At 50.3% G+C, this 20,944-nt stretch overlaps 1 protein-coding gene across 2 annotated transcripts in view; it reads right to left on the reverse strand.

The window, feature by feature from the left end:
• TRAF7 (TNF receptor associated factor 7) overlaps positions 1-20,944 on the reverse strand; it is a 31,007-nt gene that overhangs the window by 5,805 nt on the left and 4,258 nt on the right. For both annotated transcript variants that reach the window (XM_065850942.2, XM_065850943.2), the window contains exons 2-13: positions 14,357-14,475; positions 14,094-14,151; positions 12,885-12,976; positions 8,563-8,679; positions 7,152-7,244; positions 5,543-5,576; positions 4,183-4,366; positions 3,392-3,526; positions 2,288-2,505; positions 1,634-1,707; positions 554-602; positions 186-313 (exon numbers count right to left, since the gene is read on the reverse strand). In XM_065850942.2, the coding sequence (XP_065707014.2) occupies positions 186-313; positions 554-602; positions 1,634-1,707; positions 2,288-2,505; positions 3,392-3,526; positions 4,183-4,366; positions 5,543-5,576; positions 7,152-7,244; positions 8,563-8,679; positions 12,885-12,976; positions 14,094-14,151; positions 14,357-14,437 (1,263 nt within the window). In that variant the 5' untranslated portion in view covers positions 14,438-14,475. The remainder of the gene's footprint in view (positions 1-185; positions 314-553; positions 603-1,633; positions 1,708-2,287; positions 2,506-3,391; positions 3,527-4,182; positions 4,367-5,542; positions 5,577-7,151; positions 7,245-8,562; positions 8,680-12,884; positions 12,977-14,093; positions 14,152-14,356; positions 14,476-20,944) is intronic.

Below are 20,944 nucleotides of genomic sequence, written 5' to 3' on the forward strand. Positions count from 1 at the left end.
CTCTTGGTTTCACTACTACATAACAGAGAATTTTACCCAACTATAATTGCAAAGAATCATTTAAGATTCTTTGGGAGAAACTTTGGGAAGTGACATCCCCCACGCTGCAAACTGCAACTCAGTTTCTGTGCCACCTGAAGCACATTTACGAATGCCGAAGATACCCAGAAGAGGCAAGCTCTCACCTTAATAGTTTTGTCTGAAGAGCCACTGAAGAGCAAGTCTCCTATGGAGTAAACACACAAACACCAGACGGGGCCCTGGTGTCCCACAAAGGTCCCCTTGCACTTGAAGATCTGCTGAGGATCATAGGCTGTGGAAACAAGAGGGTAGGTGAGAAAGCGGAGCATGGAGCTGTGCCGTGTCCTGGGGAGCTTGGAGGAGACAGAGCTCCTTGTGCTCCTGGCAAACTCTCCATCTTTCCTGCAGCAGCAGTGATCCCATGAACAAATCACTGCTGTACCCAGAGACAACTGTGACTGTGCCTGAAAGAGCTCACTGGGCCACCAACCCCAACCCAGCCCCAGAGGATGAAAACCAGGCGCATACTCACATCCCAGGATGCCCATGTTGAGCCGAGCATTAATGTGGGAGAGTTCATCCTGAAAAACAGAATGTGTTGTATGAGCCGCGGAGCCATCGAGACCAGTCTGCCCTTCTGGGCATGGCTCTAAAATTGTCCCCTCCATGGCTAAAACCACTCTTGCCTTTGGATCGGTCTTGACTCCCTGTGCAGGGACCCCTGACACATTTCCTGACTGGAGGTCTCCTGCTCTAGGACTGCACTCGTACATCCCTCTGTCACCTCCCTCCAGAGACCACGAGGCTCTAACAGCATCTCAGACCTGCACTAAACTCCTCAGTATTCAGGCAGGCACAGAAATACCTTCTCAGAATATACTGTCCTTGTTTTGCCATTCACCAGACAGCTAAAAATAACCCAATTGGTTATAGGGACTGCTTGCTCAGCTGGGCTCTTGCAGCCCACCTTGCTGGAGAAGACCTGGAAGGTCTCTTTGCAGTGTCATTCACAGCCCGGTCCCTACTCTATCCATGGGATCCTCTTCATTACAATGCTTAAAAGCAGGGTGAGCGTCTCCTGGTCAATACATTCAGTGGGACGAGGTCTGCCTGGATGAGGGAGGAATGTCTGTCTAACATCATGGCTTGAGTAATGTCCAATATCATGAGACAGCTCTGACTCCTAGCTTGTTTGCAGGGATCTGCTCATCGTCCTGCTTTCTCTGCAGGCAGGGAGAAGGGGATCCTATCCCTGGCTGGTATAAAACGTCCAGGAGCGCCCAGGCATTTGAGCAGAGGGCTTTCCCGTTTCTGCAGGAGTCCTTTTCTCTGCTAACACATTTCAAGAGCAGCAACAGGCTGAGAAAAGGCAGTGGAACCAGTTAAAACAGCAGCTCAGGTGCAGTGACTGGAATGTGCTCTCTGAGCTGCATTTAACTCAGCCTCAAGGAAACCTTCAGCCAGACCCCAGCTGCAGGAAAAGCAACCCAAAGCTGGGGTGAGCAGAGTCATCAGGCAGGAGGGAACCCCAAAGAGAGGCCTAACTAGTAGCAGAACCAGCAGTTAACGATACGTAATCCCTGCTTCACCCCGGGCCCAGCCTCCTCCTCACATTCAGCATGGATGCGTCCCTGCGGAACTCCATCAGGTCCTCGCTCAGCTTGCTCTGGTTCTCGTCCAGCACATCTGCAAAAGACGGACAGACCCAGAGTCACTGCAGAGTCAGTGACAGAGTCCAGGGGAACAGGGAGAGGACATCCGCTGCCACCAAACCTCTGAACTAGGCGGGAGAACCCACTGCAGTTAGCAGCAGGGAAAAGGAGGAGGGTGGCTGCTGCTCAAATACAAATTGTACTCGGATGCTGAAGATGCAGCGAATTTCAGAGGTGAGACAGGGCTGGGCAGTGCAAAGGTGTCCAAGAACCATTGATCACTCCAGCATTGTTGGCTATTCAACTCGCTGATTTTTATGGCGGCCTGTGCTCACGGACTGCACAGGAAAATGTAATGGGAGAAAGGTGGTAGCTTCCTGTAGACATTGCTAGGACTTGCCTTGTGATTGGTGATTGCAGGATCAGGTCCCATGATGTTCTGTCAGCAGAGAAGTCATTGGAACCCCTATTTGTTCCTCTGCAAGAAACATCTGAACCTCCTGAACCCTGCTCAGCACCAGTTTTAAACATGGAATAAATCCTGGTGCCATCTTAACAAAGAGCTGCCTTTGCCCCACAGCTCCAACCACCAAGTTCATCTGGTGCAGACTCACCAAACTTAAGCTCCAGGTTCTTCTCCAGCTGGTCGATCTTCTCTGAGAGCTTCCCAAGCATGGAGCGCAGGAAGGCAATTTCCTGGTCCTTCTGGGCCATCGCCACCTGCATCTCATGGAAGCGATCGTCTGTCTGCTGCAGGAACTCCTTCAGGCCCTCGAACTTGCACGTCTCCAAGTGGGTCTCATAAGTGTCTTGATTTCCTATGAACGTACACCTGCAAGGGGAAGGCAGAGGCTGGCTGGAGCGGGGCTCACACCAGAGACATCCTGATTCCACTGGCTCTGCAGAGCGAGGTCTGAGCCCCGTGTGGGGATCAGGAGCAGAGTGGTACCACAGTTCAACATCCTGCTGGCTGCATGCAACTGCATGGCAACACAGAGGCCATGCAGCTTTGGCCAGGGCATGTGCCCCATATTGAACTGTCTGTCTGTCTGTCTAGGTAGTTGCAAGGAAAAGCAGACCTTGGGCAAGAAACAAAATGTGGTGTCAGTTTGTGTGCTCATCAGGAGCCCAATCGAAAAGCCATCAAAACCAATGGAAAAAACGGCAGCTGACGTCAGCAGCTGCTGACTTAGGGCTGCAGTGAGGAGTCAGGGCTGCTCTACCAGCATGTGCCTCGCTCTGCTGCCAAGACATCTCTTCCTGCAGCAGCAACCTCAGCTGTGTGTCCTGCAGGGACCCCAGACTGGGCTGCACGCCTGCTCGGGTGACAGCCGTCCAAGGCTGATCAGCAAGTCCCTTGCGATGGGAGAGGGGCTGCTTTGAAAGATGTGACCGTGGTGCTTGCGTTACTCTTGTCCTCATCGTCCCCCCTGCGCGGCTCTGGCCACAGCCATTGCTCTGACTCTCTCCAGCTGGTTCTCCTGTCTATGCACCTCACCCTCCTCCTCCTCGGCCGACAGCAGGGCTCACTGATCCGCCTGTTCTCAACACGAGCCTCGCGGCTCCTTCTGCAAGCCTGACCTCAGTCTCAGGCCAGTACACAGCACTCGGGAGAGCTGTTCAGAGTTCATGGGGCCATCTCGAGGCTGTAGTGGCCAAAAAGCAGCTCAGACATGAGCTCAGTGCATCCTTTCCACTAAAAAGCATCAGCTCCTTACCCGTATTTGGAGTGGGGACACTTTATGTGCTCGCACTCTTTCAGATGTGCCTCCAGGTTCATTTTCAGCAGAGGTGGGCAGCTGGGGTTATTGGGGCAGCGAACCGGCCTGTAATCACAGCTGCTTTCATGATCTCTGCCCATGGAGAGAGGCAAAAGGATGGAAAATCAGCGATAAGCAAAAAATAATAGAAACAACAGAGATCATCAGGAAAGGAGCAAACCAGCCCTGTGAGGTTGTCAGGTGATCTAAAGCCTCCTGCTCTAAGACTGCAATTACAGATTTAAATTCTCATTTGGCCAGGAAGTTGAGAGTAATAACAGGTCACATTTATGCAAGGAACATCTACTGCCTTCAGGCAGCTCTCAACAACAGGCAAGGTGGTAGGGAAGATAGTGAACACATTTAGGATGGGGAGGGAGACAGATTTCATATTCCTAGAACATGACTGGAATAATGCCTCTTGAAAACTAATCCCACGGTCTCTGCTTGACCACAGCCCCAGTGTTTCATCCCAGATGTGAGGTGGCTGCTTTCAGAATGTCCTGATCCTGAGACGCTCAGGTAAGCTGGGCAGGGAACAGCATCCATTCCCTGAGACCAGCCCACGTGCCATCATCCAGAGACACAGTGGGAAGAACTGTCCCCTCAAGCGACCCTGCCCATTCCCACACCGCTAGCGTGGTCTGCGCTGGCCCCAGGAGCTGCAGGGCAGTTCAGATCCAACAGTAGATTTCTGGTAGTGGAACCCCTTCCCCAAAGAGGCTGCACGCAGGTAACAAGCCACTTACTTCCTGGCACTCAGTTTAATCGTGAAGGGGCAGCCCCGGGGATCCACCTCGAAGGCAGCGGGCTTGCTGCTGGCTGCGGGCCGGCAGCCGTACTTGCAGTGGATGAAGAGCTCCCCGATCTGCTCAGCCACTGCAATGTTGTTCACCACGACAGTCAGTTTGGCGTTGTCCACGGGGCACTTCTCTGCCGGGTGGGGAAGCAAAAGATAGAGAGTCAGCAAGGGCTGAGACACCACAGATTTCATTCTTTTGCCTTCTCTGGTCAATATGGGCAGATCCCAGGTGGGTGGCAATGGAACTCATGAAGATACACACAAGGTCTGCAAGCCGCTACCTCTGGTTTGTCCTGGGGCTTGGTGAAAAGTCACAGTTGATGTTAATCCATGATAATTTGAGCTAGCTGCCAGCAAAAGAAGGCCACACTAATTAGACTACCTTGTGCTTGCTGGTGTGAGAGTATTTCCAGGCAGCGAGCACAGACCAGCAGATCCCTGTACACAACCTGTTCCCTACCCAGGCCCGGGGCTCAGCTCCAGAGCAAAACTGAGCAACTCAGCATTGCAACTGCAAAGCCTTTTGCTACACATCTATTGGTTGAGATAGACACAGCACAACGTGGTGACAGAGGGTTAGTGCACAAAGCAGACGGATCCCTCATGTGTGGAAGACGAACATCTTAAGGCAAACACAAGCTGCTGTTCTGCTGGATCCCCCAGGGAGTCTCCTCAGGGCTCGCTGTTCTGGTAATACCAATGGCTTGGCTTTGTGCTGAACAACAGCTTTCCAAGAGGGGCACAGGCTCGTGCCAAATAAAGTATTTTTGGTAGCAGAGTCCAATGCAAGTGAGGGCTGGTTAGGCCAGGCCAGCAGCCAGACACTTGGGCTCCAGCAGGATTCTGGAAGAGCTGTGGGAGCTTGAGCAGCTCTGTGTACTCCAGTGCATGGGCTCAGCGGCCAGAGAGCTGGCGCAGAGGGGATGGGGAGGAGGGGTTGGATGGGTCTCTGCCAAACACAGCCCCCCTGTCCATTAGCTAGGCAGCCACAGAAAGCTTTCTGTCTGAAACCAATGGGACAGATCTGGGCGAGAGATATATTATCCTGGGATTATCCATCACATATTCCAGGATTTGAGAACATCCTGTGCCCAGGAGCCAGGCCCAGCCCTTCAGTGCCCATGCTACAGTGCGAACCATCAGAGCTCAAGCTGCACAGCCACCCGTGTCCCAGCCCCAGCCTGGAACTGACAGCTTGCTATAAGCCCTTCAGACATCTTTCTGCGGGTTTCTTTTTAAGTGAAAGCAAACAAACCAGAAAATAACAGTGTTTTGGCTGCAGCACACAAGAACAGTTCTCTACTCACCAGATGTTAAGGCACATCTTCTACAAAATGTGTGCTGTGGAGACAAAGAGGAACAGCAGTGTCAGCGTAAACAATATCGGACAAATTGTTCCCTGTGGCTAACGATGGGAAAGGTGGGAGATACCACAGCCTGTGGCACAGCTCAGCAGCTGTTCTGCCTGTTTTACAGCTCAGCGTGCTCCAGAGTCTGCGCCACAGGGCAAAAAACAGCTGCTTGCTCAGGCAGCAGAGTGCAACACAGGTCCTGTTTTGAGAAGTATTAAGCGCATGGTTTGAGCTTGGAGGGTTCTGCCCTGTTCAGGATGAGGCTGTGATCACAGCACAAGCCAAAGCCACGGACACATTCTGCCTCACTCTGACAGTCCTACCCTCTAAGTCTGTAGGGGGCTTCCCTTCCTCAGCCCCACTCAGTCCATGTCATTCCTCTCATTTCCCTGAGGAGTCCTCAAGGGACAGAGCACCAGTCTGGCCTTGTCCTTGGCCAGTCAGCCCATCACATATACCCTTCTGTAGCTCTTCTAATGTAGCCGAAGCTCTCCTGCTGACAGGTGGATGGGACAGCTGGTTTGTCAGCCCATTAAATGCACTGTAAATTTTGCCACTTGAAACAGCTCCCCATCCCTCTGTTCCCACAGCAGAAATGTACGGCAACAATTTAACTTGATAAAGCAGAAAACTCAATCTAATGTGTTAACAAATATAAAAAGAAGAACAAAGGCTGCAGCATTTTACTGGTCTTGAATTTGCCCCGTGGGTTCCCTGGAGCCTCCTCAGCCCCGTTCCTCCGTGGCAGAGCCAGCGCTTGCCAGCAGCGCTGCAGAGGCTGCAGGTCCCTCTTCAGAGCCGTGATCTGCTCCTGCTCCCGCAGCCCTTCCTGCCCTGCACAGCTGCACGCTGCTCTCTCAGAGCTGCCAAAGCAGGGCTGCAAATGAAGCCAGGCTGCTTCCTGCAGCACGCTTTTGTTTTTCCGTGCTAACCAGTAAACCTCAGTGTCTCCATGAAGAGCTGCTTACTGAAATGGTGCAGCGAAATTGCACCAACTTCCAGCACCTTTGGGGATAGCACCCCACTGCAATAAACAATCCTGCTCTCTGCTTTTCTTGCTACAGCTCCATCCCAGCAATCAGAAGCACGTCAGAAGCATTAGAGAGCGTGTCACAAAGCCATCTTTCTCCATATGTAGCACAGAATCAGAAATAATATACAGTTTCTATTAAATCACAGTAAATTGGAATATAGAATATTCATAATGCTCTGTGCCTTTTATCAGAGGATCTCAAATCCCTTTGCAAGCATTAACTAAATGAAGCTTCACACCATTCTTGTTTTATAAGAAACACTTCACAACTGCAGAACGGCTGTTCCTGGGGTGCCTGGGGGGCAGTAGCGTGGTGCAGAGCCCATCGGGACAGGGAACAAGGAGTTTCAGACTTCGCTGAGGCCACACTAAGGAGACACAATGTGGTGAGGATTGGGAGGCTGACAGTACAGCTCGCCTGGGAAAAGCAGCCCAATTTTAAGCAGGTCCCAGGCTTCTCTAAGCTTGGCTATAAGACACGTAGGACATCTGTGGAGCCCATGCTCAGGATTAGGAAGAATAGTGCCTTACCCCACAGGTTGTGATAACTGGATCCTTAAACACACTACAGCACAGTTGGCAGCACAGCTTCACAGACGGTTGTTCAGCAAAAACCAAGGGCTCCTGAAGAGGAGAGAAAGGGACAGACAGAGCACAGGGATTAGTCGAAATGCAAGAGCCTCCAGCTCTGCAGAAGGAACAAAGCAAGTCTTCAGCGGTGAGGCTTGGGGAGCCAGGGGCACAGAGCATGCAAATAATTTCATTATCTCATAATAAACTTCTGTCTGGATATGCTGACCTCCGGTATGTAAGAGGCAGGGCAAGATGGAACTTGGGAATGGCTGCAGACCCTCAGCTCATCACAACCCGGGTGCCACCAGCATGCGCAGGATCAGGACCTGACAGCAAACTGCACAAACCAATTCCTTTGCCAGTGACAAGTCACCAGGTGAGCTGCGCTGTCTGGTACCTTTTTCTTGACTGGACTGAACAATGCATTGTCAAAAATGTCCCCGTACTAAGCCTGAAGTTTAAAAGCAGTTTTAGAACAGCTTGCCTTCTTGTATTATTGAAACATCCTGAAGGAAGGGCTCTTTCATTCCCTTATGAAGCAGAAACAATATTGTTTCTGCCTCAATGGGCTGATCTCTCCGGTTTTGTTTACCAGCTAAGACTACCAGAGCATGGGGTCTGAGCATGTCCTCCCTGAGACGAGCAGTTCTGCGCTCCACACCAGAGCAGGGCTTCACGTTTCAGAGCCTTTTGAATCAATCACTGCAGTTCGGTCTGTCTTTTCATCCTGTGCTGTGCAGAACTGCAAACACAACCCCCTGGGTTCCTAAATATGAAACACACGCTTTTGACCCAGATTTGTGGCAAAATGCCACCTGACCTTTTATGCATCCAGTCTGGGGTTAGTTAGCAGGTCACAAGCTAAGCTCAGCTTTAAACTGTCCCCCCGCAACAAGAGTCACATGTGGACAATCCCGTGCACCCCTCTGGCACTTACAATCAAGTCAGAGGGGTGCTGTGCAGCCCCAAATGCAGGATGGGGCTCTGAATCAGTGGGGAATTGTATGAGTCTTGCTGCCTGGGGCTACACCAGCAGCCTAAAGCCCTGCACCCCCTGCTGTGCTGCAGCAGAGCCGTGGAATCACACACGACTTCGCAAAGACTTACAGTTTTTCCAAGAAGCAGAAAAGCCTCACCATTGTCCCTTCTTTACATACGGGGAAATGGTACACAAGGAGGCAAAGTCACTTGCTGAAGTCAGTGGTGGAAACAAAATTAAAAGCAGGCATCCTGACAGCCAGGCTTCTAGTTGCCAGATATCATGACAATGTGCCCGTGGTAGGTCCATGTACTCACAAGAGTCCACTAAGTTACTCTTTCCACACTCAACTTCCTAATACTGTGCCTTCAGACAATCCCAAATACCTACTGGCTCCTCCTCTTCCTCATGGAGTGAGAATGTTGAGCGCAAGGACATGTTGGACTCGGAGTGTAATGAACGGACGGAGATAGCGGAGTCAGAGCGGCGTGGGGTGCTGATTGGAGGCTTCAGAAAGACAAAAAACAGCCCTTGTTATTGCAAATAAATCCCCTCCCTCCAAAACCCTACACACAGAGACTTCAAGTTCAGTCCCCCTGCTCCACGGATCTCAGCAGCTCCATTTGTTTCCCCCCAGCTGCCCTGAGCAGCCCCAGAAGCAGCGTCTTGCTGCCGTGTGCCCATCCTGCAGCTGGGACCCGCACCGTGCTCAGGGACAGGACAGGCACCATTCCCATCTAACGCACTAAACCACGCTGACATCTACATTCCAAGCACGTAACTTTCTCCAAGGTGCATTCATTTATATACTCACCGTGTGCACCCGCTAAGCAATGATTTGGAAGAATTAATCCTTCACAGAAAGCTCTGTAAGTCTCCCCCAGGAACAGCGACCAGCTCCTGCCATTGCTATAATCTCTGCAGCAGCACTTGTTGTTTCACTCGCTATCTAACTTCTGCCAAATTTCTTTGCGTAAGTGTAGAGACTTCCTTCTATTCAATTCGGTAACAGAGTGGCTTTGTCGCTTCCTGCTCGGGAGGGCAGAGCTCAGTGGACATCGCTTGCACCAATCAAGAAAAATCCCACCGGTTACGACGGCCTTGGGATTGGCTTTGTGGGAATGCTGACGCTGGAATATTAACCAGCGGCGCATCTCCAAGGGTGGAATATCAATGAGCAGCACGTAGCCAAGATGCAGTTTGGTGTCAAAGTGAAACTGGAGGCTCTTCGGACAATGGGGTGATTGGATTTGGGGATCTAGAACAGCTGCTGCTGGGTTCCTCTGGAAGAGCTGCTGCTGGAGCAATGGGAAGGGTGCAGAGAAGCAACAAACGTCTGCAAGGAGCGGAATGGATGGGCTGACAAAGACATGGCAGAACGAAGCTGCAAGCTTCAGATGCTTGGCATCGAGAGATGAGCAATGCCCAGGCTGCCTGCACCTGCACATATCACACCTACACCTGGCTTGAGCATTGCCTACATCCACGCAAACTCCCATAAGTTCTGGCTGGAGGGAGCTATGGGGGTGACGGCCCCACTGCCTGGACAGGGACTCCTCTGCTCCCAGACCAGGTCAGTCCTGCCCCGCACAGCTGGGACGGGGAAAGCTGCAGGGATGAGACTCTGCGCTACCTCGTGAGCACAACATTTTTTCCTCTGAACCTCCCAAGCTGCACTTTGTGTGCTCACCCTGGGTGAAAGTGTGTGACATCACACCCAACAACAAACAAAAGCAATGTAAGAGGCCAGTGGGGCCATCAGGAAATTCAGGAATTAAAGATGTAAGATGAGTTTCAGAGACTGCTGCCTTCCCCAGAGACAGACCACAGCGCAGCCTGAGCGGTCCTGGCTGGGCTGCAGAGGAAGAGCAGACCAGGGTCCTGCTGGTTCTTCACACTGCTATGGCTGCTTTGTTTTTATGGGACTTGGATCCCAGTAGCTCACAAATGCTGCATCTGCTTAGAAGTCAAGGCATAAAGCTCTTTTTCTTAAAGAAGGCTTATTTATTGGCTAAATATGTAAACCTTGAGGAGGGATGGTTATAACAAGGTAAATCACTTTTATGTGTATCCATTAATTCTACTATTTTCCTCCACTGGTAACAGAAGTTATTAAAATAACAAGAATAACTGTGTAATTCCCATTCTGGAGGCGACGCAGAGATCAGGGCAGCGAAGGCAGGCACTGCAGGGAGGCAGTTTTATCAAGAGCAACATCCTGCGTGGGTCACCAGTGGAGAGGAGGGGGCTGCAGCCCAAGGGCACTTCAGGGAGGCCAAGGGCTGAAACAGGGCCTGGCCAGGCTGGTGCAGCACTGTGGGCTCAGCTCCCCATGTCCTGGCTGGGCTAAAGCACATAGAAGGGAAGCTGATGTGCTGAGAAAGGTCACTCCATGCAGGCTGTGGTGACATTTTGCCAAGCAAAAAAGGCTGAGATGCAAGAGACCTCAGCTCCACAGGGTTAGTCACTGCACTGCTTTCCACTCCTAGCCTGGCTCTTTAGACTGAGCTTTGCAGCACTTAGTTGTGCATAGAGCAGCCAGCACAAGGGGATGGACTGCGGGGTGCTCCTGCAAAGAGAATAACAGAGTGCGGGGATCGCAGGACCCCAACCCTGGGGGCATCTGCCTGGGTTGGGGGACATATACAACTAAAGTCAAGGAGCACCAGGCACAGCCAGTCAGCTTCATCCATTAGCACACATTCAGTTGTCATCTCTAGGCGCAGTTCCCATCACATCAGCTGCAAGAGCAGCCTCCATGTGAAGGCTCCAGTACAGTCCTCATTCTTGCTCCCATCAGCACAGCAAGGCTGGGAACCTGCTGCATTGTTTGCAGAAAAATAACAGCAGCCGCTCAATAGCCCCCGCCTTGCACACAGAGCACGCTGCTCTGCTCTGGGTTTCATTAACAGAAGCTTTAAAAAGAAAGAAAAAGGGGCAGTGAAGGGCACAGGAGGGCTCTGACTTGTCTCCAGCTGTCTCTCTGATGGCTGAGAAGCCCTTGGCAGCTCCTGGAGATGGGAAAACTTAGCCATGAGGAAGGGAAATCCCAGATTATTTCCTGACAAAGCAAAGGAAGTTTCCTAAGGGTCAGTGGGAGTTTCTCTGGAGCAGCAGGCAGAGCAGGACTATGGTTTGATGGCACCTGGGTCTGTAGGCTGCTTCCTGAACCACTCACTAATCCTCTTGCTTTTTTTGCTAAAGAATATTTAGTGCTCTGGGGAAGATGTCCAAGTCTGTTCAAGAGGACTGAGGCCAGGTCCTAGCAGAGATCTGTTTTACTCTTGGCTGCACACTGCAATTTGCCACACCGTAGTTTTCAGAGGAGTCAGGAAGCTTCTCCATCAGAAATGGCCAATGTAATGTCCACAGCACCCCTTGCTTCTCTGGAAAAATCGCCACCTGTGCCCTGTGAGCCCTGCACAGCTCGTGAAAAGGGCACAGGAAGCACAGCCCTGAGCCCATGGGATCGGTTCCTGCAGCAGCAGCCCAGCGCCACGGGGTCAGCAGCGTGATGGAGAGCTGCATTTGCCAAGGACACCCGGCAAACGTTCAAAGGACTTTGTGAAAAAACAAACACATGCTCACATAAAACACAGCACGATCTCTGAGCAACAGAAGGAACTTTATAGGATGCTGACAATAAAGCTCTTTGCAATCTGGTGTCAAATTTATTTTAAGAGGTGTAGCTTCATCCTGTTGCTGACCCTGGTCTCTGCTAGCGTCTAATTCCGCAGCAGCAGTGATCCATTTATCCCTGGCTTGAGACCTGGGTCTTGTAACCTGACGAAGTTTACAACGACTGACTTAATTTGGAGTCCACTATTCCCAGACTTAAACCTAAATAGGAGGTTTTGGTTTGGAGATGTGGTTGGAGCACCAGGGACAGGAGAAAATCAAGGCCTCAGAGCTGCCTGTCCATTCACAGAGGTTTGCTTCCCTGTTTCTGTTCTTGATTTAATTGATTTAACTCATTTAATTTCTCTTTAACCAGCTAACCCTGAGGCCTGTTCGATCACTAAATTCTCCAAAAAGAAGTTACTCAAAAGTGAGCACGATGAATGAGATAGCTGGATACAAAACTGGGAAGTGCTCTTCTGCAAAGTTATCGTGAGACGTGGGAATGGTTGGTATGAGAAGCCCCCGATAACGTAATTAATTAATCCCCAGGAGCTGAGCAGAGTCTGCGGTGTCCGACATCCCACTTTGCAGGTTTCAAACCTGCTCCAGGCAGTCAGAAGCCCCATCTGGAGGTGGAAAGAGGAATGAATTTTCTAGTCCTAACTGCAGGGCCAGCTGTGCTGCTGATGGTCCACCCCCCAGGCCACTGGCCAGCCTCGGTCACACCTTGGACACGGTGGCAGCAGCTCTGTTTTGTCCCCACAGGACACGGTGACAGCAGCTCTGTTTTCTCCCCAGCTCAGGAGACCCAAAGCTCTCTGCTCAACACCAGGACGCAGGTACCAAGGAGGCCTGGGGGACTTGGAGCTCCTGGGCTTTGAAACAGTCCCCGCCACCCCCTGCACCAGCCCTGGCAGCAGTCGGGAAATGCTGCGGCTGGCCCTGCCTTTGGTGCAGGCACCTGCCTCCAATACAACACAGCGCGGCAGAATGGCGAGGGCGGCCGAGGAGCCCAGAGGAGCACCAGACACCTCTCGTTTGACATTTAATCAGCTAAGCCAGTCCGCTGGGGGGGTCCTGGCAACACCTACCATGCCATCGTCCTCATCTCGTGGGGAGTAGGTGAGTGTGCTGGAGGAGGACGGGGTCCGACGATGCTGTTTAAAAGTATTGGTCCCGTCAGCTTTAAAGTAAAAAAAAAATTAAAAAGGCTTTTAGGTTACTCAGTAACATTTCTGAGCTACAGGTCAATCTCTGTAGCCATCGGTGTTCCTTGAAAAAGGAAAAGACTGGGGATTCCCCAGCTGCAGTTCTTGGCCTGGACACACCAGTGCAGATCTCTGATCACTTGCTGAAACGTATGCGGCCCTTTGAAGGCGGCTTGCCCAGAAGAGAGCACAGATAATATTCTACCAGGTCCATAGGTTAAAAATACTATTAAAAGGAAACCTTATACTCCTACGTATTTCAGTCACCAAGAAAAAACGCTTCGATCAAGGGAGGTCTGGATATTCTTGTAGCACAAGGAAAGCAGACTAAATTAAATTGGAGTTATTTGTATAAAGGTCCTATTACTGACTTACATAAAATTATGAATGTAAATATTCAGTAGCCCCAAAACATCTGGAGTCCAGAGTCCTGTACAAATGTAATCCAAACATTTCTCCCAGGCAGATGTTAATTTCCTTATCTAAATCAGTGTCAAGTGCCACAGTTTATCTTTAGTAAAGCAGGATATTTTTATTCCAAAATGAAACCAGACCTCTTCCTTCATTCACACCACGTGCCAGGCTCAGATTCGTCACCTGCTGGGCTTTGAGAAGCAAAGCACAAGAATTTCAAATGAGCAGGTTCGCTTGCACCCCTTCCAGTCTGAGTTAAAAACGGTCACGAGGCTTTCACCAAAGTGTCCAGAGTGACTCAGGCAGAGAGTGAAGACGGGAATTTTCTGCACCGGTAATGATTGCATGAGAAGTCATAGGGATAAATAAGATTTGGGACTGAGCTCTGTATCAAACCCTGTTGTTCTATCCTAATTCCAGCAAGGGCTTCCCAGCAGTCCTGTTAAGTCTGCCTAATGGGAGAAAATTTCTGTGAGTGCTCATTTCCATCATGCCTGCTGATCAGATGCCACGATTAAATAACACTCGGGCTGCACAATTCCAAAAACTGTACCTCGGCACCTGTCGGTAATGAACACAGTGATTCTCCGAACAGCCTTATCATTTGTAAAACAACAAACCTGGTAGGAACCACACGCAGTGCTTTGGGGAGAAGCTCTACACACAAAATACACTCACGCTTTGTGATGGTCGTCACAGCAGAGTAGGCTGGCCCAAAAGTTGTTTCCATTCTTGTCTGAAATATTGACAAACTGAAGGTCAGTGCGTATCACTGCAGCCCACCCAAAGGTCTGCTACCTTTCTCAAACTGATGAAAAAATATACATATATATTCCCAACTTTTATCTGTGGATTTTTAAGAGGCAAGAAAATACCATATTTTCAACAGGCATCTTCATTTTCTCAAAAGAAAGGATGAGAACATATAAAGCAGCCCTTACCCCGTTAGTGTTTTCGGAAGTAGTGATGTTTGTTGTGCCACTGGAGAAACGATTGTAGCGAGCGTTCTTGTTTGAGCTCATAATCTAGGCCAGCATTTGTTAGTCATGGGAAGTTTGCTCTGGGGAAGAAGACAGACAGAAAGAGCGTTAGGTTCATTGTGTGTATTTTCCTGGCCTCAGAGAACACTCTCCTGTAGCATTACATCCAAGTATTTACCTAAACTCATGTAAATCTGGATTTTCGGAAGCAAGTGGCAAGGACAAAGTCAGGTTCCTTCAAATCACTCCTGGATGAGTGTTCAGCATTTTATGAATATACAATTATCTTTCAAAATAACTCCTTAATCACCTAAATACTGGAACACCCATAACCATTAGCTGCTTTTACAAGTATACAACTGCTTTAATAGCAGACAAGACTTCTCAGGAGACTACTGTAAGAAAGACAGCTTGCCCTTGGCCATGATATACATCAGTGTTTTCAAAAAGAGAGAAAACAGTTGATGTAGTTATATTTGCATTAAAGGAGTTCTTTCTAGCAGGGTCTGAGCTACGAAGTCAAGGAAACCATGAGAGAAACCTTACTTTGAGTAACATGTTTGTGATTCTGGATCTCACTTCCATTTTCTGCTCAGAAGCCACCAGTAAAGTCTCGATCATCACCCAGAAAGAGAAACCCTCTTCCCCCAGAAGTCAGCAGAGGGGCTCATTTCTCTTCCTCCGTTGTTTACACAGTTTTTCACTAGGTTCAAGTTTGCAAAGTCAAGCCTTACACAATAATAATCTGCAGAAACACATGGAGTTTACTTTCTTTAACCTCTGTTGAAACCTGATGCTGACTTCAGAGCATAAAATTCTGCTGTCGTCCCAGCGAATCTGCCGAGATGCTCTCAAAGATCCTCCTTAGGAGCCAGGGCACCACGGGGAGGAGCCGCAGCTCCTCTCTGCCATTGTACAGAGATGCTTCTGGTTTGAGCAGAAGTTTCCACCAGAGAAGACATGGGTCCAGCACGGTACAGGGCTCTGCTGGCAGCTGAAGGTCCTGTCGTGCTCACAGGCTTCCCCAGCCCACCCAAAGTGATGGGGACCCCAGGAATCACCTGCTCAGGAAGGACCCTGATTAAGTGACGCCTTTCTGTCCAAGGCACAGTGAAGTCTCAGCACTCTCACTGCCAGCAGCAGAGTCCAAGGGCTAACCAGACAGACATCTGCAGTGAGGACAGACAGGCCAAAAATGGTTTAACTCAGACATAGCTAAACCCCTTTTTTGCAGGGCAAGAGCCAACCACCAGCAAAGGGTGCCTGGGAAGAAATGCTCCACAGATACTTGCAATCACAGAATCATTTTGGTTGGAAAAGACCTTTAAGATCATAGAGTCCAACTGTTAACCCAACACTGCCAAGCTAAACCATGTCCCTGAGAACGGCCCTTTCCGACGCGTCTGCTTCTGGCCCCGACTCAGACACCACACTCGGCCAGGCTCCCGCTGCTCACACTTCCAACTCTTCGGAGGTGAAGTGGCTGCTTCTAGCAACTGGTCTTCTCTTATCTGAGGGTGAGAAGTCCTACATCGCCAAGCTCTTTACTATGGAGACCAACGCTGATTTCTCTGCTTTACAAAAAGGAAAACTGAGGCTCACAGAGAGGCACGACCACACAGTGGAGCTGTGACCTGGGACTTGCCCAGGGCGTCCTCAGTCCCAGCCCACAAGCATTCCTGCCTCCCCCACCAGCACCAGCACACCCAGCTAGTCTTGTCCTCAAATCCCATTTTAAACACTGCAAAGGTGATGCTGAGTCTGCCCTCAGCCAATGCTCCGAATCAGCACTTGGTGTTGCTCACTGCAGTTCTTGAACGGACAACTGTCAGGCTGACAGATTCCAACAGCACAGCCCAGGGAATCACTGCTCGGGTCTAAATTCTTTCAAAACATTAGTCTAAAACAAAGGAAAACCTCCAAAACCCAAACCAAAAAAGAACCAAACAGAAACTCCAAAACCAAACCCAAGACCATCTGAAAAACAGGGATCTGGATCATGTTTTCCACACATTTGAAAGCACTGTGCTGGCTGTTCGCAAATGCCAGATCCCTCAGGAGATGCTAAGCAGAGTTGCTGGAGCTGTCTCAAGAACAGCAGGAACGAACCAGCGCTGTGCTGCTGTATGGTGCAGACCTGCTGAGTTTAAAGCTGGGCTCCAGCAAGCGAGAACTTGGGCACTGGCCATCGGGAGCCTTTTATTCTTTCAGTTTACCTCTTCTGCACGGCATACCTGGGCTGCAAAGCCTGAAGATTAAAGAATCTTTGGATACTTGTGCAGATAATGCAGTGCTCATAAATAATGTAAAGAAAGTACTGCCATGAGCAACGACAAACTGCCACATTTCCTGGGATTTCATGTCTCGAGGTTGCATTATCTCAATAACACGTGTGTATCCCTGAAGTTCCCCTCCTCTATAGGTTCCCTTGTCTAACAACATGTTTCTTCTGTGGAGCAGGGATGGGGCACCCTCCACCTCCCACGGCAGGGTAGGAATAGAGGGACTCATTTTTCAGGGCTGTGAATTAATGATTCCTTCTTCAGAGAACCTCAGCAGCATCCACCCAAACACCCCCTGTCTTGCTCTACTCACAAGAAAAGACCAGGGGTACAGTCCCACCTCACCAGTCACAGCAGCATTAGGGGAACCTGGCATATCAAATATTCCTACTGGGTTTGAGGGTAAATGATCAGTCCCAGGTGGAAAGAGAGGAGGCGCATCCTCTGGAGACACCAGCAGAAGGTTCACTCTTCTCTCATTTTCAGGGTATGTGTTGCCTTCAAACACAACAGATGGAAATGCACAAAAGAAATGGGAAAGCGCTCACCGCAGAGCACAGAGACAGGAAAAACCAAGAATGAGGACAGCTAACAGGCTGAGTAGTTTTGCAATGTCATTCAACAGTGACACACAGTGTCACTGCTGGATTCAGTGAGCTGGGGGCTGCCAGCCAAACGCGAGTATCACCCTGTAAATAATGCCCTTGGAAATGTGGTGCGGGCTCGGAGTGTCGGCTCAGAGGTAGCCAACCCACAGGTCACAGAACCTGTAACAGCCAAGAGCTCTTAGAGAGGCACATCTCATGTCACCTCATCCCAAACCCTACTGAAACGGATGCAAAATGCCTTCCAGCTTCAACAGATCTTGGTTAAATCCAAAGCGAGGAAGGGAACACGTGCTGGGTTTTCCACTCATTGCTATAAGCATGTCCTGTGCTGTACAGCTCGGCTGAGCAGCCCACCTGCAAGCAGGGCAGCAAGCCTGTGGGGGTCTTTGAACAGACACCAGAGGAATCTGAGCGATGGAAAAAATGTGGAGTGGAACATCAGCCAGACTGCACAACACCAGCCACCAAAGGAACAGCTGATTTCAGCTCAAATCTCTGTAACTGCCATATACAGGAAGCATTTCAGAGCAGACACTCTCTAGGGCGCTCTCTGATGGTTCTTTCACATCTCAATAAATCTTCCAAGAGATACTGGAAAGGCCATTTTCAACTGATATCAAAGATGTTAAAAGGAAGCAGAAGAGAACTGGCAGAAAAGACATGAATACCAGTTTCCTACAGCACTTACTAAAACCCCTACCAGACCTCTGAACCTCAGCATCTGATCCCTGTCAGCTACACCATCCTGTGTCCCCAGACCGGGGGATGAGATCCCTCCTGGGGGGCTGGTGTCTCCCCAGAACACCCCGCACCAGCTCCTGCCCCTGCTCCCATCCCGCAGGCTCCGAGCAGAACCGCGTCCCGAGGAGATCCAGACTACGACACAGCGAAAGCATCAAATATTCTGCGTTACAAAACACGTGCGCTGTGTGACCTAAAAGAAAAACTAAGAATTACTGGAAATCACAAAACCCTTTGGGCTGCTCAGTTCTTCTCAGACGACCAAACAAAAAGGGGCTCTAGAAATCCCCTGAGCATCTTCAGCAGCTCCGCAGAGCAACAGATCAGAGACCGCATGCTGGAAGCATTCTCCTGATTTTCCCTACAGGATCAGGTTGTGATTTACAGCAAAATGGGCTGAAGAGGCACCCTGACACCTGCAGTGAGAGGACAGGCTCCGCCGGCTCTGAAAAGACAAGAACTTTTGAAAGAACTTGTGAGTCCCTGCAGCACAAGAGCACAGGGCTGTCCCCTAAACCAGAGAGGCACAAGTGGACCTACGCGTCTGGAGATCGGCTTGGGAGCCCAGACCGCAATCCAGACCCTCCTTGCCTGGAGTTAACTTTTATTATTATTTTAACACACAACTTCAGTAGTTTTTTTACAGAAAACAAACAAAAAAAACCCAATCAGAACTGAGGGAAAAAAAACAACCCTGGCAAAAGGAAGCTGTGGAGACCTGCTATTTGCTAGATCACTCGGCTGATAGTAACCAGATGCGAGGGAGGGGAAGGGCTTGGTTTCAGCATTTGCACACCACGGGGATCAACTCAGGCTTTTCAGACTCAGTGAGAAGAAAAGCCTTAAAATTCCTACTTCAGTACTCCAGGCAAGGAAAAACCCAACCTGGAGCAGCTGCAGAAGCAGCTGGGCCAGCAGCGCTCCTGCTCCCCACTGCAGAGGTCATTTCTGCCGCTGTGTCACGCTGCTGCCAACGCCATGACTGCACCTCAAAGCCACTGTCCTGGCTCATCCTTTGGCTTGCCCTGAAGAGTCACCCACAGAAGGGTCTGGTACCATAAGGGTCTCCTCTGAGCCCCCAGAACACACACACCCCCCTGGCTATTCCCAACACTCAGCAAAAGAGCCTTACAACCAACCTCAAGATCAAGGCCAAGGCTTTGAGGGGGGACATGGCACGAGGAGAGGGATGGTAGAGTATCCTGCCCTTCACCAGGATCACACTGCATGCCCGGTTCTGATTTGAAGCCAGTTGCTCTATTGCAGGCACAACGGCAGCGCTGGGCTTTGTGCCCCAGCTGAGACACGGGCACGGCTGCAGCTCCGGCACTGCTGGGGAGCAGCTGGCACAGCGACTTTTGGCCAAGAAACCTCTAAGCGTCTCCGTCTTAAGCAATCAACAACCTGTAAAGCTCTGTAAAGTCCTACATCTGCTTCATTCTTCTTTTTTTCCTCCCTCTGCTCACTGAAGCCGTATTTCAGGTGATTTACCCCTGCAGAAACTGCTGGGCTGGCAAAATCCTACAGTGGGAGTGTTTGCTGGAGAGCGAGGCCAATGTGTGTGGCTGGCTGAGAACATCCAGCACCGGGTTATCCTGCTCCCAGCACTGCATTCGCCTGCTCCAGCGGGGAGCAGCCTGTCGGCGACATGAGTTTCCATATTTCACAACCTGGGTATTTATGGCGAAAGACACAAACTCTTCTTCCTCTTACAACACTGCGGCCAGAATGGGAAGGGTTACACACCCTTGAGAGTATTGGCCCATCATGGGAGAAATGCTCTTACAACAGCTGAAGCACAGGGCACTGGTCCAACAGCTCGGCGGGGCGAAGACAAGGCAGGTGCAGGTTTGGGGGCTGCACTCCCTTCCTAAGCTGCACTGTGGGCCCTCACACAGCCAGGGCTCTTCTGGGGGGTGACAGGGCTGGTGGATCCCATCTGCGCTCTGGCCACTTTCTCCTTCTGCAGTTTCAAGGTGTTGCCCACACTTTATCTGTGAACCAACACTCAGAAGCCCACAGTGGCATGCAAGGGAACATCTCAGCCCAAAGCACAAATGATACAAGATTCATCAGCTCAGATGCCAACTCTTCTACAGAGACAACCCCATGAAAGCCACGCTGACTTTCTTGGTCAGTGTCTCTGGGGGAAACAGCACTTTTTTCATAAATGCTTGCGAACTGCATTAACAGCGCTTAAAGGTGACAAGGACTATCAGCATGTAGTCTGACTTGTAAAACACAAGCCATAAGAATGTGCGTGAGCTCCAGATCACAGAGACAGTTGCCTCTCAGGGCGGTCCCAGGACAGGAGGCAGAGGGTGGAACTCAGTGCTCACTCCTAAGGTTAGGGGAGACCACACAAGGATCCCCAGGAACCACCGCTGAGTAAGCTTGCTCATGGTCATAGGTGGAGACACTAAATACAAAGTGAGCAGTGAAATCACCAGTTTGCAGATGACACGAAGTTCTTTTGAGAAGTCAAATACCATCTTAATGGTGAGGAACTCAAGAGGAACCTCACAAAGCTGAGAAGATATAAAGGTTGCAGATGAGCTTTTATGGAGATAAGTGCTGAACAAAGCATCCAGGGAAAAATGATGTAAAACAGGCATGTGGAACACTCGGCACTGACCTGGCAGCTGCAGCTCGGGAAAGAGCTGCTGGAGGCTCCGTGGACACACCTGCAATTCTCAGCCCAGAGGGCAGCAGCAGATGAACAAGCCAACAAAATGTTGAGCAGCATCACAAAAGCTATGGACAACAACCACGAGGTTTGGGTGCTACATAAAACCTCAAGGCACTTGTCTCCCAAGTGCTGTAGCAGTTCTGGTCTTGGCTTCAAAAGAAGACCACAGTATAGTCAGAGAGACTTCAGGGACCGACAAATAAAATTATTAATGGGATGTAGTTGCAAA

Source organism: Patagioenas fasciata, chromosome 15, assembly GCF_037038585.1.
Source record: "Patagioenas fasciata isolate bPatFas1 chromosome 15, bPatFas1.hap1, whole genome shotgun sequence".
Lineage (NCBI taxonomy): Eukaryota > Metazoa > Chordata > Aves > Columbiformes > Columbidae > Patagioenas > Patagioenas fasciata.